Source organism: Nyctereutes procyonoides, unplaced genomic scaffold, assembly GCF_905146905.1.
Source record: "Nyctereutes procyonoides isolate TBG_1078 unplaced genomic scaffold, NYPRO_anot_genome, whole genome shotgun sequence".
NCBI classification, from domain to species: domain Eukaryota; kingdom Metazoa; phylum Chordata; class Mammalia; order Carnivora; family Canidae; genus Nyctereutes; species Nyctereutes procyonoides.
The window spans coordinates 68,542,557-68,559,095 of record NW_026575046.1 but is presented as its reverse complement, the minus strand read 5'-3'; the positions used below and the strand labels follow the sequence as shown (position 1 = coordinate 68,559,095).

At 39.5% G+C, this 16,539-nt stretch overlaps 2 protein-coding genes across 7 annotated transcripts in view; both read right to left on the bottom strand.

Moving 5' to 3' along the window:
* RUFY2 (RUN and FYVE domain containing 2) overlaps positions 1-8,402 on the bottom strand; it is a 52,895-nt gene extending 44,493 nt beyond the window's left edge. For 2 of the 4 annotated variants that reach the window (XM_055325506.1, XM_055325507.1), the window contains exons 1-3: positions 7,796-7,996; positions 5,740-5,913; positions 1,765-1,882 (exon numbers count right to left, since the gene is read on the bottom strand). In XM_055325506.1, the coding sequence (XP_055181481.1) occupies positions 1,765-1,882; positions 5,740-5,913; positions 7,796-7,904 (401 nt within the window). In that variant the 5' untranslated portion in view covers positions 7,905-7,996. Of the gene's footprint in view, positions 1-1,764; positions 1,883-5,739; positions 5,914-7,795; positions 8,000-8,215 lie in introns of those variants that run through there. The other 2 variants (XM_055325508.1, XM_055325509.1) reach the window with 2 other exon arrangements.
* Positions 8,403-10,244: 1,842 nt separating this feature from the next.
* Positions 10,245-16,539, bottom strand: part of DNA2 (DNA replication helicase/nuclease 2) — a 55,363-nt gene continuing 49,068 nt past the window's right edge. For all 3 annotated transcript variants that reach the window (XM_055324775.1, XM_055324777.1, XM_055324776.1), the window contains 4 exons: positions 15,909-15,998; positions 15,107-15,289; positions 11,875-12,021; positions 10,245-11,259 (listed from right to left, as the gene is read on the bottom strand). In XM_055324775.1, coding sequence (XP_055180750.1) covers positions 11,191-11,259; positions 11,875-12,021; positions 15,107-15,289; positions 15,909-15,998 — 489 coding nt within the window. In that variant the 3' untranslated portion in view covers positions 10,245-11,190. The remainder of the gene's footprint in view (positions 11,260-11,874; positions 12,022-15,106; positions 15,290-15,908; positions 15,999-16,539) is intronic.

Genomic DNA, 16,539 nt, shown 5'->3' with positions numbered 1-16,539 from the left:
TCATATTAAAATGACCAAATCTTATATTTCTTTTATTTTTATTTTTAAAATAATCTCTACACCCAATGTGGAGCCTGAACTCACAACTCCGAGATAGATTCATTATGCTTTACGGACTGAGCAAGCCAGGTACCCCTTCTTATATTTCTCTTTTGGAGAGTTATAATTCCCTATTTCTTCTGTCTTTGCTAAAAATCACTACACCTCTATACCATTATAAGAAACATAAATATGGGGATCCCTGGGTGGCACAATGGTTTGGCGCCTGCCTTTGGCCCAGGGCGCGATCCTGGAGACCCGGGATCGAATCCCACGTCGGGCTCCCGGTGCATGGAGCCTGCTTCTCCCTCTGCCTGTGTCTCTGCCTCTCTCTCTCTCACTGTGTGCCTATCACAAATAAATAAAAATTAAAAAAAAAAAAAAGAAACATAAATATAGGGATCCCTGGGTGGCTCAGCAGTTTAGCACCTGCCCTCGGCCCAGAGCGTGATCCTGGAGTCTGAGGATCAAGTCCCACATTGGGCTCCCTGCATGGAGCCTGCTTCTCCCTCTGCCTGTGTCTCTGCCTCTCTCTCGGCCTCTCATGAATAAATAAATAAAATCTTTAAAAAAAATTTATTTATTAAAAAAAAGAAACATAAATATGAACATCACTTGCTATTTAACTCTAAAAACTAGGTCTGAGGGACATCTGGCTGGCTCAGTCAGGCATGCAACTCTTGATCTCAGTGTCATGAGTTTAAGCTGCACAATGGGTAGAGAGATTACTTACAAAAATAATAATAATAAATTAAATAAAATTTTAAAACTGGGTTTGAAACCTGGCTCTGCCACTTATTAACTGTTAACTCCTCTGACCTTTATTTTTCACTTCTATGCACTTATTATAATAATCTCTATTCTGTAAGACTGATGTAAGCACTAAATGAGATAATTCACATAAACCAATTATTTTATTACCCTGAGACAGTGCTTAATAAATAGTAACCATCTACTTTTATCATTCAATTAAATTCAACTTGGAAATATTTGGATATTAACAACCAGAAAACATTATTATATTCCTTATAACATGTAAAACTCTCAATTATTAAGCTAAGAGAAAGCAAACAGATCTGACAGGCTATCTCATTCACAAGATTTATGATAAACTAAAGGAAAACATAAGAACTTGGCTTTAACATTTTATATCTTTATTAAGCTTTTACAACATTTTACAAACATTTGTGTAGTGAAATGGGCAGATAACACTATAGGTCCCAATTTTAAGAGAAAGAAAAGTAATTTAATTTGCACAAGCCCCATATATATAAATAGCTTATCTGAGAATTCAAATCTCCTGAGCCTTTGCCTTGGATTTAACCTAAATCAGTCTTCAACAAATAGTTACTGGTTGCCTACTAGCTTACTACTGCAAATTAGCTTAACACTCAGGAAATAGAAATGCATGATTGATACATCCTGTCTTAAAGGGACCTGTAGTTTCTTGAAATACAATGTAAAATCAGTGATATATAATAAAGGAGTGACTATAGTGATAAGGTATAAAAGAAAAAGCAGTTAATTCTTGCTAAAGGGACTAAGAGAAATTTCATAAAGAAAATGAAATTTGAGCTGAGCCATAAAGAAAGAACAGAATTTTATTAGAAGAGAATGGAAGAAGGCTACTAAGGCTGAGAGAAGATTAAGAGGGTGTGAAGTACTTTTAAGAAACAGCAAATATACTTCTGTGGTTAGAAATGAACAAGCAATAAGATTACTTACTTAAGACCAGGTAAATCCCGGACACTGGCTCCTATTTCCTCCGCTTCTGGGTACAATTTCTCTACCAGTTCCAAAGGGCCCCAGATTGTTTTGTTATAACTCAAAAATGATTTTCTTACTGAAAAAAAAAAGTATATATAATGCATACAACTTCAATATATAAAGTTGTAATAACTGCCTTTTAAATATTTAGTTTCAACATTCCTTTTTTTTTTTTTTTTTTTTTTTTAGTTTTAACATTCCTAATTTAAAATACAATTATTCAGAAACCTTCCTCTCCTATCACAACACAGCACTGTTGATCAGGAACCTGTTCATCAGGATCCTGGTATTTTTTCTTATCAAAAATATGAAAAAAAGGGATCCCTGGGTGGCGCAGAGGTTTGGCGCCTGCCTTTGGCCCAGGGCGCGATCCTGGAGACCCGGGATCGAATCCCACGTCGGGCTCCCGGTGCATGGAGCCTGCTTCTCCCTCTGCCTATGTCTCTGCCTCTCTCTTTCTCTCTCTCTGTGTGACTATCATAAATAAATAAAAAAAAAAAAAAAAATATGAAAAAAAGAAAATAAACAAACATACACACACACATAAATATATCTTGGCCATTCTTCCCTATCAGAAATATGCAGGCACATAATTAAAGTAAAAAAAAAACAACAGGCTTTATTCTTTACCAGTACCAAAAATAAAAAGGCTGGCAGCCCTAGTAGTTTGATTTTTATCAGTTTATTAAATAAACCAAGGACAAATAAAAAGTTATTTCATTTTTTTAAAGATTTTATTTATTTATTTAACAGAGGGGGAACAGCAGAGGGAGAGGGAGAAGCAGACTCTCCACTGAGCAGGGAGCAGGACTTGGGGCTTGAATCCGGGACCCAGATCATGACCTGAGCCAAAGGCAGACACTTGACTGAGCCACCCAGGTGTCCAGTTATTTTACTTTTAACATGAAAAATTGTGACTTTTTATTCTGAGAATTGGGTAATATAAAGCCATGAAATCACTATACATTTCTTTCTTAATACTGACCAGATCTCCTGCAGATCAAGGGCACCTATTATGTGTACCACTCAAGGACAATCACCAATCAAGGACAAGGTAGGCAATTTTCCCTTGGGGGGAAAAAATTAATCAGCACAAAGTGGCTTCATAATGATTCATCAAGACAAGCCTATGATATGACTGTTAGGACATGCCTTATGACATTTTGTGAAGTAAAGGAAAATAAATTCAGAAAAAAAAGCTTAAAATTGAACTATTTGGCCATCATTTAGCAAATTCCATTTCTGTAGCCTAAGGGAAAATAAAGATTTAGGTCACTGCTATTTTTTTTTTAAATAGAAAGCTTTTCAAAAAGCAAATTAAAACTCAAGGTATGGGGCACCTGGGTGGCTCAGTCGGTTAAAAGTCTGCCTTCACTCAGGTCATGATCCCAGGGGCCTGGGATGGAACCAGCCATCAGGCTCCCTATCCAGTGAGGAGCCTGCTTCTCCTCCCTCGGCCTGCTGCTTCCCTTGCTTGTGCTCTAAGAAATAAATAAATGAAATCTTAAAAAATAAATAAATAAAACTGAAAGTATTAAAAAATTAAAACTGAAAAAATCTTTTAAATGTTTTTAAAAATTAAAAAAACTAAAACAAAACAAAATCCTCCAGGTTGTTAGATCAGACTGGTGAGTTCCTGATGTATTGAAAAAAGCAGAAACGGATAGTATCAAGAGTAGGCAAAATGTGGGGAAACACACCTACATCCACTGACATTTGATAAATCCATGAAGCCTTCATAGAGGCCAGTTGCCTATATCCTTTGACCCAGTGATTCTACTCTGAGGAACCCTATCCTACAGAACAAGCATATAAACACATATATCCAAACATGTTCTTAACAGCACAATTTTAATAGTAAAAAATTGGAAACAACCTAGTGGTACATTAAGAGGAGGGCAATTAAGAAAGTTTTGGCACACATATACTATGCCATTACATAGAGCCATTAAAAATGTGACAAAGACCTCTACATAAATGGGAAGATCTCCAAACCATATCATTAATATTTTTTTAAACAAAGTCACAGAATAATAATACTAGCATAATTCTATGCAGAGTAAAAAAAAAAAAAAAAAAAAAGGGAAAAGAGCCTCAGAAGAATGACAAGAATTCCCTTTAGGGAGATGAATGGAAGACAATGAAGGAAATTGTTTTTGCTCTAGGTGCTTCTATGTTGTTTGATTCATGTACAAAAAGAGTAGGTTTCACTATTATTTGTAATTTTTAAAAATTGCTTTGTCTTCAACCAAAGAAATAGTGGAATCTAAAAAACAAAAACCAAATTCATAGGTACAGAACAGACTGATGGTTGTCAGAGGCAGAGGGTGGGGGTAAAGGAAATGGGTAAGAAATATAAACTTTCAGTTATAAAATAAGACATAGGGATGTAACATACAGCATGATGACTACAGTTAATAGTATTGTTGTGTTTTTGTAAGTTGCTAAGAGTGTAAATCTTAAAAGTTCATAATAAGAAAAATAATTTTAACTATGTATGTGCATGGATATCAATTAGACTTAGTATGGTGATCATTCCACAATACATAAAAATATCAAATCATTATGTTGTGCACCTGAAACTAATATATTAATTATATCTCAGCTAAAATTTTTAACAAAAAGAGAAATGAATACTTTAATAACATCACATAATTTCTCAAATTTTTAAAAATTATTATTTACTTATTTATTTATTTTAATTTGTTTTTATTGAAGTTCTATTTGCAAGTTTCTTAAATTTTGATGCCAAGGCTCCTTTGGCAGTACATTTTATTAAAATTTGAAGTACATTTTTTAAAAACCATGTTTTTTTTGTTTTTTTTTTTAATTTTTATTTATTTATGATAGTCACACAGAATGAGAGAGAGAGGCAGAGACATAGGCAGAGGGAGAAGCAGGCTCCATGCACCGGGAGCCTGATGTGGGATTTGATCCTGGGTCTCCAGGATCGCGCCCTGGGCCAAAGGCAGGCGCTAAAACGCTGCGCCACCCAGGGATCCCTAAAAACCATGTTTATGTAAATCTCCTCTTGTGCTGTTTACATTTACCCCCATTTTCATGTACCTTAGTCAGAATGTCTAGGCCTTCCCAACTTAGCCAGGTTTCTAGTATACCCATAAGGAACCAAGTTTCTTTTAGCTTTGTAATAGTCAAGTTAGTATAAACTCTTACATAGCCCTTCACACAGCTGATCAGAAGCACTAAAGACCAAAATACCAACAACTGTTATTACAATAAGTAAAAGAACAATTATACTATGTATATTAAATAGCTCAATCTAATATAAACATTTTACATGATAAACCAGTATTAACTGTACAGATGAAAATATCCAATATTATCATAATTTCCAGGGAGCATTCACTTTTCTACAATAATCCAGTCCAGAAGATAACCTTTCTAGATACGTGCCAGGGTGCCAAGAGGTTCAAACTAGTAATAAGACTTCATATTGGAGTCACTAAGCTTAAAATTTTTTAAATAACTATAACTTCCTAGAAAATAGAAATCAGTTCAGAGTATATTGAAAGAAATGAAAAATCAAATGTTTTTACAAAACACTAACAAGGCATTTTCTGAAGACAATTAGAAAACATAAAGCAGTAGGCTGTTTTCTCCCAAAACCAACCCACCCAGTATTTTTTTTTTTTTTAAGATTTTATTTATTCATCAGAGACAGGCAGAGGGAGAAGCAGGCTCCATGCAGGAAGCCCGATGTGGGACTCGATCCCAGGGCCCCCTGGATCACACCCTGAACCAAAGGCAGACGAGACACTCAACCGCTGAGCCACCCAGGCGTCCCCCACCCAGTATTTTTAAACATAAAGTAACAATAATTATGGCCTCAACAAATATCACATTTTCAAGGATGTTTAAGATGGAAATGGGGGGATTTTAAACTTAATTAGTTTTTTTAAAATCTCATGATACCTTTAAGACCGTGTTTCAGACAATGTTCCATAACAACAAAGAACTGCTGCAAGGGAGGATAGTCAGAATCCAAAGTGCGGCCAAAGCTTAGAGCAGATTCAATGAGTCCTTTGATACTCAATTTAGCCATGTTTAACAAGTTTGCTCTCTCTACAGCTGTGGGGTCTTTTGTAGCTGAAAGCACAAGAAAGGAGACCAACATCATTTGCAAGACATGACACTGAAAAATACACAAACCCTTTCATTCCTCTATAAAACCAACAATGATTTGTTTTTCCTTGGTTGACAAATTAGTCTCCCTAACTAATCCACACCCCTAGGTTAACTTCCCTTTAGGTCTCCCTCACACATACCATAGAACACTACCATGTCCACCCCAGACAAAGTTTATGAATTATTTTCAAGATCTTGCAACTTGGTTCTTTTCTGGTATTTGTTTTACTTTAGTGGTACGTCTTCAGAGATTATGAGTTTGGTTGTTTTTTTTTTTTTAAATGACTTTTTGTGTAGATAAGTTTGGAGTAATAAACAACATATTTAAGAGTTTCATGAAAAGGTAGACAACACGCATGGTCTACGGATAAATCACAAGGCAAAAAATGTTCAGAATAAAATGGCAGTAAAAGGTAGCTACAATGCTAAGATTATGATATCATCCATAAACATGATAAATAAAAACACACCAAAAAATAAGGGAATACAGGAGAAGCCATTCAATTCTTTCATTCGTTTTTTTTTTTTTAAGTTCCTCTTTAAAAAAGATTTTATTTATTTATTTAATAGAGAGAGAAAAAGCACAAGCAGAGGGAGCAGGAGGGAGAGGGGGAAGCAGGCTCCCTGCTGAAGAGGGAGCCTGATGTGGGTCCCAATTCCCAGGACCCTGGCATCTTGATCTGAGCTCAAGCAGACACTTAACTGACTGCGCCACCCAAGTGCCCCTCTTTCGCTCATTTTAACCCTCTTTCCATCTTGTTTTTTCATCGCAACTGTAATTCTGTATTGCATAACACCTTTATTTTCCCAGAGGAAATAAAAACAGCCGTTTCACAGTTAAGTTCCCTACCCTTCCACACAGCTGATTTAGTCAAAAACTAAGTTAACGGATCCACTTTAAAATAAAGAAAAAACCTGGGGATCTCTGGGTGGCTCAGCAGTTTAGCGCCTGCCTTCGGCTCAGGGAATGATCCTGAAGTCCCGGGATCGAGTCCCAGAATCGAGTCCCAGGATTGAGTCCAGCATCAGGTTCCCTGCATGGAGCCTGCTTCTCCCTCTGCCTGTGTCTCTTCTGTCTCTCTCTAGTGAATAAATAAATAAAATATTTAAAATAAGTAAATAAATAAATGATTTGTAATTGATTATTTTCAATTCACAAAAATCTATTTTTTCTCTTTCCCACAAATTTCATCCCTAGTTAACCTAGAAATTTGGATGTCATAAACCTCTGGCAAATTTACTAGTCCCAGTGAACCAGTTTTTCCCTCACTAAACAAAAGTCCAGTATTCCCAATGATCTAGCATTCGAGTTCTCAGCTGATAGCTAAGGGCGAAGCCTGAAACGGAATCCCAGGATCTAAAAAAAAAAAATGCAAACAGCCACAACTGCTATGAGCAAGCTAGCCGGTGGAAAATCTGCACACACATCATTCCTTCAAATCCGCATGGTGGTACAATTCTCTCTTTTTTGGGGGGCGGGGAAGGGACCCTTGGATGTTTCATAATCTGTACTAATTCTCATTTTTCTTAACGGTGCCCATCACGGTCTGTGACTCGCGATGCGACGAGCAGACAAAGGGCGCATCTGCAGCGGCTCCCAGGCAGGTCGGGGCTGGGGGCTGGGGGCTGGGGGCTGGCAGCAGCTTCGCCCCCGCGGAGATTACCCTCCGGCCGCGCCCCGCCCAGGCTCGCAGAGCTGTCTCGCTGGCTGCAGCCCCAACAAGGCCAAAGGCCAGTCCCCGCATCTCGCCCGGGCCTAGGGCCCCCTCCCGCCTCCCTTCCTCCGCGCACCAAGGCTCCCCGGAGGGCTCGGGCGCGCAAGGACCCCCCGCGCAGGGCTCACCCGGGGTCCCGCGCCGCATCGCTGCACCTCTCCCGCCCGCGGCGTCGGGCACCCAGGCCAAAACCTGAGGCGCGTCTTCCCTCCGCCACCCCCAAACCTGAAAAGTCATCGCCCGTCCCCGACTGTTCCACCGACCCGGGAGCAGCCCCCCGGCCGGCCCGGTCTTCGCCCCTTGGAAGCCGTCGGACCACGAGCCCTCGGCCATTAGGCCGTAGAACCGGGGCGGGGACCTGAAGGAATCCGGGGCGGCCGCGCGTTGCCATGGCGACCCCGGGCGCCCCCGCCCAGCCCCGGCCCCAGGTTGGGCCCCAGTTGCGCCCCGGGGCCTCGATGCCCACCACCACCCCCTCTCCTCGCCGGGCCGCGGCCTTCAGCCTGGGACGGAGAGCCCAGGGTCGGCTCTTGGTCCGCTCCCCTTACCCATGGCGGCGGCGGCGCGGTCTCGGGCGGGGACGCCCTGGGCCCCGCCAGCAGTTCCCCTCAGGCGCGCGGCGGCCGCCAGGGCGTCTGCCAGCAGGCCCGCCGCGGCCCACAGCGCTCCCGGCGGCGGGAGGACGTCCGGGCGGTCCCGCGACGCCGCGAGCGGGGCGGGGGGCCGTGGGGCCTGCAGCCGGCAGGAGACAGACCTGCCCTCGCCAGGCCTCCTCGCGTCCAGCCGGACCGGAAGGAGAAGGAAGAGCAGCGTGAGGCAGACGGCGCGACTGAGGAGCCCGGCGGGCCCCTGGGCGGACCGCGGGCCTCGCAGCCGGGGCTTGGCCAGCGCGCAGGGCCGCTCGGCCGGGGGTGTGGGCCACGTGCAGACGTCTCCAGCCGCGCGGACGCGCGGACACTCGGACACAGCGGGCTCCTCGCGCACGGCGGCCACTTCCCTTCACGCCTCACAGGCTCCTCGGGGAGCCAGGAGGCAGAGATGCGCTGGAACTAGGCAGCCCAGACACGACTTTTGACAGTAAATACACCAGCTATGGGAAGGGCCGCACTTAGCAAGGGGCACGGATGTAGAGATGGAGCTGTTTGGTTTTGGTTTGTTTTTTGTTTTGTTTTTCTCATTTCAGGCAGAAGAAAACCCGCATGGTCAGAGGGCACTGGGTGACATCAGTTTAGGAAAAGTAAGCTATTACCTCAGTTAGCAATTGTTAAGGCAGTGGCTGAGCTAGAAAGACGGGTGTGTTTCATGAAAATTGGGCTGTTTTTCTCTTGATCACCTCGGCCAGTATAGTATTATGTTTCTTCACTGTGAGATAGTCATGCATGGAGAAGAAAGTATAGAACGTCTACACAAAGTCCAGAGCACACTCTGAATGTGCACACACAGCTGCTGTGTCTTTGCACAAGGTCATCTTTACTAGGTCGTGGAGCGAGGTTAACATAATTATAAAGCAGGTTCAGGATTTCAGACTCCGTGGCATTTCACCACGTGATTAACGTGGCCTCTCACCAGACAAGACAGAAGATAACCGGGTAGGAAGTTATGGAACCAAACAAGAAGCTAGTGTGTGAGTGCGCCCTTGAGATAAGGTCTCCTTCTTGTCAGGGTCATCTCGGGCACTTACTGCTTATTATGTCTGAGCGGTGAAGGATCTCAGTTCTGTTCCGAGATTGTCATGCAGAACCTTCAGCAGCAGCTGCCTTTTTTAAGTGGTCAGACATAGCGGGTCAGTGTCTGAGGAGGCTGACGGTTTGCTGCCAAAATCCTCCCGTTGTTAGTTTTTTTTTTTTTTTTTTATGATAGTCAGAGAGAGAGAGAGAGAGAGAGAGAGAGAGAGAGAGAGGCAGAGACACAGGCAGAGGGAGAAGCAGGCTCCATGCAGAGAGCCCGACATGGGACTCAATCCCAGTCTCCTGGGCTGAAGGCGGCGCCAAACCGCTGAGCCACCCGGGCTGCCCTTATTCAAGATTAATAACTGACACATACAGGTCTAAAAGTAGAAAACTATTTAATAAAAACTGCAAGTAATTTTTTAAAACATGAGGTAGAAGCAACAATTTTAACATATTTAACATTCATTTAAACAAAGAAAGAACAACTTTGAAAGAGATGACCCCCTCCCAAAGACTGATACACTGAGGTAAAATTGGTCAGGAAGGAAGGGAGGGAGGGAGGGAAGGAGGGAGGAAGGGAGGAAAAGAGAAATTAGAAAAAGGAAAGAAAGAAAGAAAGAAAGAAAGAAAGAAAGAAAGAAAGAAAGAAAGAAAGAAAGAAAGAAAGAAAGAAAGAAAAGAGAGAAAGAGAAGAAAGAAAGGGAAGAAAGAAGAAAAGGGAAGGAAGGAAGGAAGGAAGGAAGGAAGGAAGGAAGGAAGGAAGGAAGGAAGGAAGGAAGGAAGGGAGGGAGGGAGGGAGGGAGGGAGGGAGGGAGGGAGGGAGGAAGAAAAATTGATCTGAGTCTCCAAGATCACACCTTGGGCTGAAGGTGGCGCTAAACTGCTGACCCACCTGGGCTGCCTGGGACATACCTTTCTAATTTGCCATCAGTTTAGCAAATAAAATTTCTCAAAGGAAAGAATTATTTTCTTTTATATCAAAATCTACTATAGAATACTGAATACAAAATAACAAGTGAGAAAGGGGGAATAAGAAGTTAATTGGAAATAATTTATAAATAATAATTTAAAAGCCTAAAAGGTTTATTTTATTAAAGATTTTATTTATTTATTCATGAGAATACACAGAGAGGAGAGAGAGAGGCAGAGGGAGAAGCAGGCTCCATGCAGGGAGCTGGACATGGAACTCGATCCCGGGACTCCAAGATCACGCCCTGGGCTGTAGCGCTGAGCCACCGGGGCTGCCCTAAAAGCCTAGGTTCAAAGTGAAAATGTATATTATACCAAAACCCAACGAAATGGTCTTTGAATCACAGATCTCAAAACACAGAAAAGAATCACACCCGTGTTTCTCATCATCACAAGATTGTGCTCAAGTGATAAAGACAAATCAATTTTCTTTACCTAATCTCTTAAACAAAATGATAAAAATCTACAAAATCAAATCAGTATTGAAATTTTAGATTTAAAGTTCCTCAGTTCCAAAAGTTAATCTATCATTAAAGCTGGTAAAAACTTATCAAACTCTTTCTAGCTCACACAAAAACACATAGTATCTATAAAACAGACTTTTCAGTTTTGGGTACACCTGTACTGAAAAAAATTAATAGTGTGTTAAATTTTACACAGTGATAGAACTGTGTTTAACTAGATTATACCAAAAAAATAAATAAATAAAATAAAAAACTGGAACTCTCAACAGAGAACATTTATATCATTTCATATCCTTGGGATAAAAATGATCTTCACAATCAAACCAGGCACTGCTTTCATAGCATATCCAAATTGCAAATAACAGGTAATATTTAGAGGAGATAACTATGCCAGTATGAGAAATCAAGGGAAACAATGCTTTATCTTCCTTGAAAATCACCCAATACATGACAAAGACTTTCATGTTCCTCTGATGGAAGATCCATGATGTAAAATAAATTAAGGAAGATATACTTAACACCAAATGGAATTACACAAAAACATTTATGACATTATTTAACATTTTGTAATTTGATTTACAAGACTGCTAAAAAATATTTTATGGCATTCTGTGGATAATACTGTACTTAAACCATAAAGTTTACATATCTTAGCCTAAGACCTCCAAGTAATTTTTTAAAATGATTTTTAATCATTATCTACAATATGACAAAGAATAACTCCAATTTTTTCAATTCTCTTAATTTTTAAAAAAATTTTAATGCTTTGTCCTAGATTAAAGGAAAAAAAAAGATTATAAATTGGGGTGAGAAGAACCAGAAGGTGTACCACTTTTCCCAGGTGTGTTCTAGGAAGCATGCACCCTGCTCCTAGGGCAGAGATCACTTTCTCACCTCACAAACTATCCTTTTCCATTCACCTTCATTATTTCACTTTTTGCTTAAAATTACTTCCTGTGAATTGTTTTCTTTTTCCTTTGTAGAATCAGGTCTTTGAAATGTGCCTATGGAAAGCACAGGGCACTAAGTTTTAATTTATATAAGAACATAAATAAAATAGTCACAATAGCACAGATGTGATCATATACAACACAAAAAGGATATTAATTTTTCTGAGTTTAGATGATGAAGTAACTTCCCCAAAGGAGGATAGCGGTTTAATGATGGCACACATCCCAGGAGAATCAGTTTATGTTTGGCTCTGGTTATAGCAACATTAAGACGTCGCCAATCTTTCAGGAGTTCACCAATCTGAAAGAAAGAATTTTCAGTTATTTGGGTTTTCTTATACATTTAAGTTTGTTCTGGCAAAGAACACAGTTTGTTGTGAACTATTTTCCTACTTTAAGCATATATTCCAAAAAAGATCCACTGACACATTTAAAATTCTATGGAGAGGGCAGCCCGGGTGGCTCAGCGGTTTAGCATCTGCCTTTGGCCCAGAGCAAGATCCTGGGGTCCTGGGATCAAGTCTCACGTCAGGCTCCCTGCATGGAGCCTGCTTCTCCCTTTGCCTGTGTCTCTGCCCCCCACCCCCCGCCTCTCTCTCTCTCTGTGTGTCTCTCATGAATAAATTAAAAAAAAAAATTTGTAATAGCCTTAGACACTCAGGGGAGTGGTTAAATATACCATGGCGCGCGCGCGCGCACACACACACACACACACACACACATATATATATATATATATATATATACACAATAGAAAACTATGGAACTGTAAGAACACAATCAAGTCTCTGTGTGATGACATGGAAAGATCTCCAAGCTATTTTATTAAGAAAAAAGCAGAGTCCATTAGAGTGCATATATTACCTCCTGTGTAAAACAAACAAAACAACAACAACAACAACAAAATGGGTAAATATGAATAATGATTCATGTCTGTTTATGCCTAAAGGAATTATATAGGTTACCCAAAAAAACACAAATTGTATACAACTCAACACCAAAAAAACTGAATAATCCAATTAAAAAATGAGAAGACATGAACAGACATTTCTCCAAAGAAAACACATGAAAAAATACATTAATTATTAAGGAAATGCAAATCAAAACCACAATGAGAAATTACCTCACACCTGACAGAATGGCAAAAATAAAAAAACCCAGAAACAAACGCTGACAAAGATGTAGGGAAAAGGAACCCCCGTGCTTCGTCGAGGGAACGCAAACTGGTGCAGCCACTATGGAAAACAGTATAGGGGTTCCTCAAAAAATTAAAAATAGAATTACCATATAATTCAGTAATTTTACTACTGCGCATTTACCCAATGAATACAAAAACATCAATTCAAAAGGATGGGACGCCTGGGTGACTCAGTGGTTGAGCATAGGCCTTTGGCTCAGGGTGTGATCCCAGGGTCCTGGGATCAAGACCCACATCAGGTTCCAGGTTCATGCTTCTCCCTCTGCCTGTGTCTCTGCCTCTCTCTCTCTCTCTCTCTGTGTGTCTCTCATGAATAAATAAATAAAATCTCTAGGGGTGCCTGGGTGGCTTAGTTGGTTAAACATCTGCCTTCAACTCAGGTCATGGTCCTGGGGTCCTGGGATCGAGCCCCACATTGGGGTCCCTGCTCAGTGGGAAGTCTGCTTCTCCCTCTCTTTCTGCCCTTTCCCTGATGTTCTCTTATTTTTTTCTCTCTCAAATAAATATATTAAAAGAAAATCTTTAAAAAAAATCCAAAAACCAAACCAAACCAAAAAACCACAAAAGGATGTACACACCCCATGTTTACTGCAGTATTATTTACAATAGCCAAATTTTAGAAGCAGCCCAAGTGTCCAACCACAGATAAATGGATAAAGATGTGGTACATATAAATAATGGAATATTACTCAGCCATAAGAAAAAATGAAATCTTGCAAATGCAACAACATGGATATAAGGGTATAAGACTAACTGAAATAAGTCAAAGAAAGATAAATACCATATAATTTCACTCATGTGGAATTTAAGAAACAAAACAAATGAACAAAGAAAAAATTCAAACCAAAAAATGGACTCTTAACTATAGAGAACAAACTGATGATTACCAGAGGGAAGGTGAGTAGGGGAATGGGTGAAATTGGTGAAGGGGATTTAGAGTACACTTATCATGATGAGCCCTGAGTACAGAATTTTTTAACCACTGTATTATATACCTGAAACTAACACTGTATATTAATTATAATGAAATTAAAATTAAAAAGAAAAAACACCAAATTGTGATTATCTGTGAGGGTAAGAACTGAGTAGAAGAGGACCTGGGTAGAAAGGAGACTTCTTGCTACATATATTTTTTAGGACCATATAGAAGGTATCTATAGAGAAAAATAGAGAAAATAATAGAGAAAAATGATGCAAAAATAGGTAAAAATGCAAAAAACAAAATGAAATTATATATAAAATCAAAAGTATATCTAAGGAAGCCTCTATTTGTTTAAAATGCCCCAAACATAACAGCCAAAAGGTAGAAGCAACCCAAATGTCCACTGATAGATGAAAACATAAATAAAATATGCCATATACATGCAATGGAGTATCATTCAGCCTTAAAAGGTATAAAATTCTGATACGTATTAGAACACAGATGAATCTTGGGGACACCATGCTGAATGAAACAAGCCAATTACAAAAGATTAAAAAAAAAAAAAAAAAAGATCAAATACCAGGCACCTGGATGACTCAGTGGGTTAAGCATCTGCCTTTGGCTCAGGTCATGATCCTGAGGTCCCAGGATCAAGTCCTGCATTGGGTTCCCTGCTCAGCAGGGTGTCTGCTTCTCTGTCTCGTCTCTGCTTGTGCTCTCTCTTGCTATCTCTCTCTTACAAGTAAACCATATAATTCCACTTATATGAGATAACTAGTCAAATTGAAAGACAGAAAGCAGAATGGTGGTTGCCAGAGACTAGAGGGAGAGGGAACTGGAAAGTTGTTATTCATGGGTATAGTTTCAGTTTTGCAAAATGAAAAAGTTCAAAAGATCTGCTGCACAACACTGCATACACTTAACACCACTGAACTGTATACTTAAAAACAGCGATGATTTTAAATCTTATATTACATGGTGTTTTTACCACAACCTGAAAAAAAAGAAAAGAAAAGAAAAAAAAATGTCCCAAACAAATCAGCAGAAAATTACAGTGAAGGGGCGCCAGGGTGGCTCAGTCAGTTAATAAGCATCTGCCTTTGGCTCAGGTCATGATCCCAGAGTCCAGGATCAAGCCCCACATCGGGCTTTCTGCTCCACTGGGAGCCTGCTTCTCCTCCTCCCTCTCCCTCCTTGTGCTCTCTCTTTCTCTCTCTGTCAAATAAATAAATAAATATTTAAAAAATATATATATAATGAACTCACAGGTCCATCTTTATTACTTCTAACAAAAGATACCAGAATGATGCTTTTGTCTCTTCCTTGGTATTTGTCTACAGTGTTAACTTCGACCATCCTGATAGAAGAATGGAACAATAAATCATTGATGATCTTTAACTGCTGCCTGTAGGGTGCAATGATACCAATATCAGAGGGTTTACATCCAGCCTATACAGAAAAGAAAAACAATGAAAATGAAAATCCTGATTTCTGTTATTTAAGCTTTACTAAATTATTAAATTACATGTTTACATAATGCGTCTGATTAATGTTTATAACAGATCCTCTTGTTGCAAGGAGTAAATAGAATTACTAATTTGATCTAAGTCTACATCCATATTTTCTGAGATTAAGTAACTTCCTCAAACACTGCTCCCTTGATTTCTAGATTCATGACAGAATAGTGGTTTGCACACCACTAGAACAGTGCTGCTACACAAAAACAAAAAAGGTACAAAGAAACACATTACACTTTCTGCTATCCCTTACACTGAAGTTTTCAATCCCTAAACACAGACTCAACCCTATACTGATACAATCAGAATTAGCTGATGTTACCAAAAATTACCCTAAATGGAAACCCAAAATGCTGTTATAAAAGATTACATCTTAGATAATTTTCTCAAAATAGAATGAAAGCAATTAGGCTTCAGTCATCTCATCTTAATGAATGAAGATTAATGCTAGGTCTTGAGTTCCTTGCATTCTAATGTTATATTATGCGTCACCTTAATATTTATTGGCCCTCAAAATTTTAGAATTAAATTTAAAATTTAGAATTAATTACCTTAATAAAAACAGAGGTCAGGAAAACTATTAGTTTGGCTTCTGTTATATTGCTCACACCACCCTTTTCAACTTGTTCTGGTGCTGGAACCTACACAGAGAAAAGAGTCAAGAGTACGGTCAGTACACAGGTTGTCATAATAGAGAATATACTATCAGTTGTGGAAACAAATGAAAAATTTTATTTTCATTCTTTTATTTTAAAAGTTGACAGTACAAGGAAGAAAAAGAAAAGAAAAGAAAAAAAGAAAAGAAAGAAAAAAAAGAAGAGAAAAGAAAAAAAAGAAAAGAAAAGAAAAGAAAAAGGTGGAAGGTGAAAGAATTAACAAAAATGAAGAACATTAGTCACCTTCAGAAAGCTACCCAAAGGCAACCCATCTTAAAAATCCTACAGCTCAGATTAAAATCTCTGAGACCCAACCACACATTGGGCTTCACGTACTTTACTTTGTGAACCCCTAATTTACAAATAACAAAGGCCAGAAAAGATGAGTAACTCGCCCAAAGCTTCACAGGAAATCACAGCAGTAGGATCCAAACTTAGATCTGGCTCTAATATCTGTGTTCTTTCCATTTTCTTGTTGCCGTTCATACAAATAATGGAGCAGATAAAGTTCCCCAGGTTCTACCAT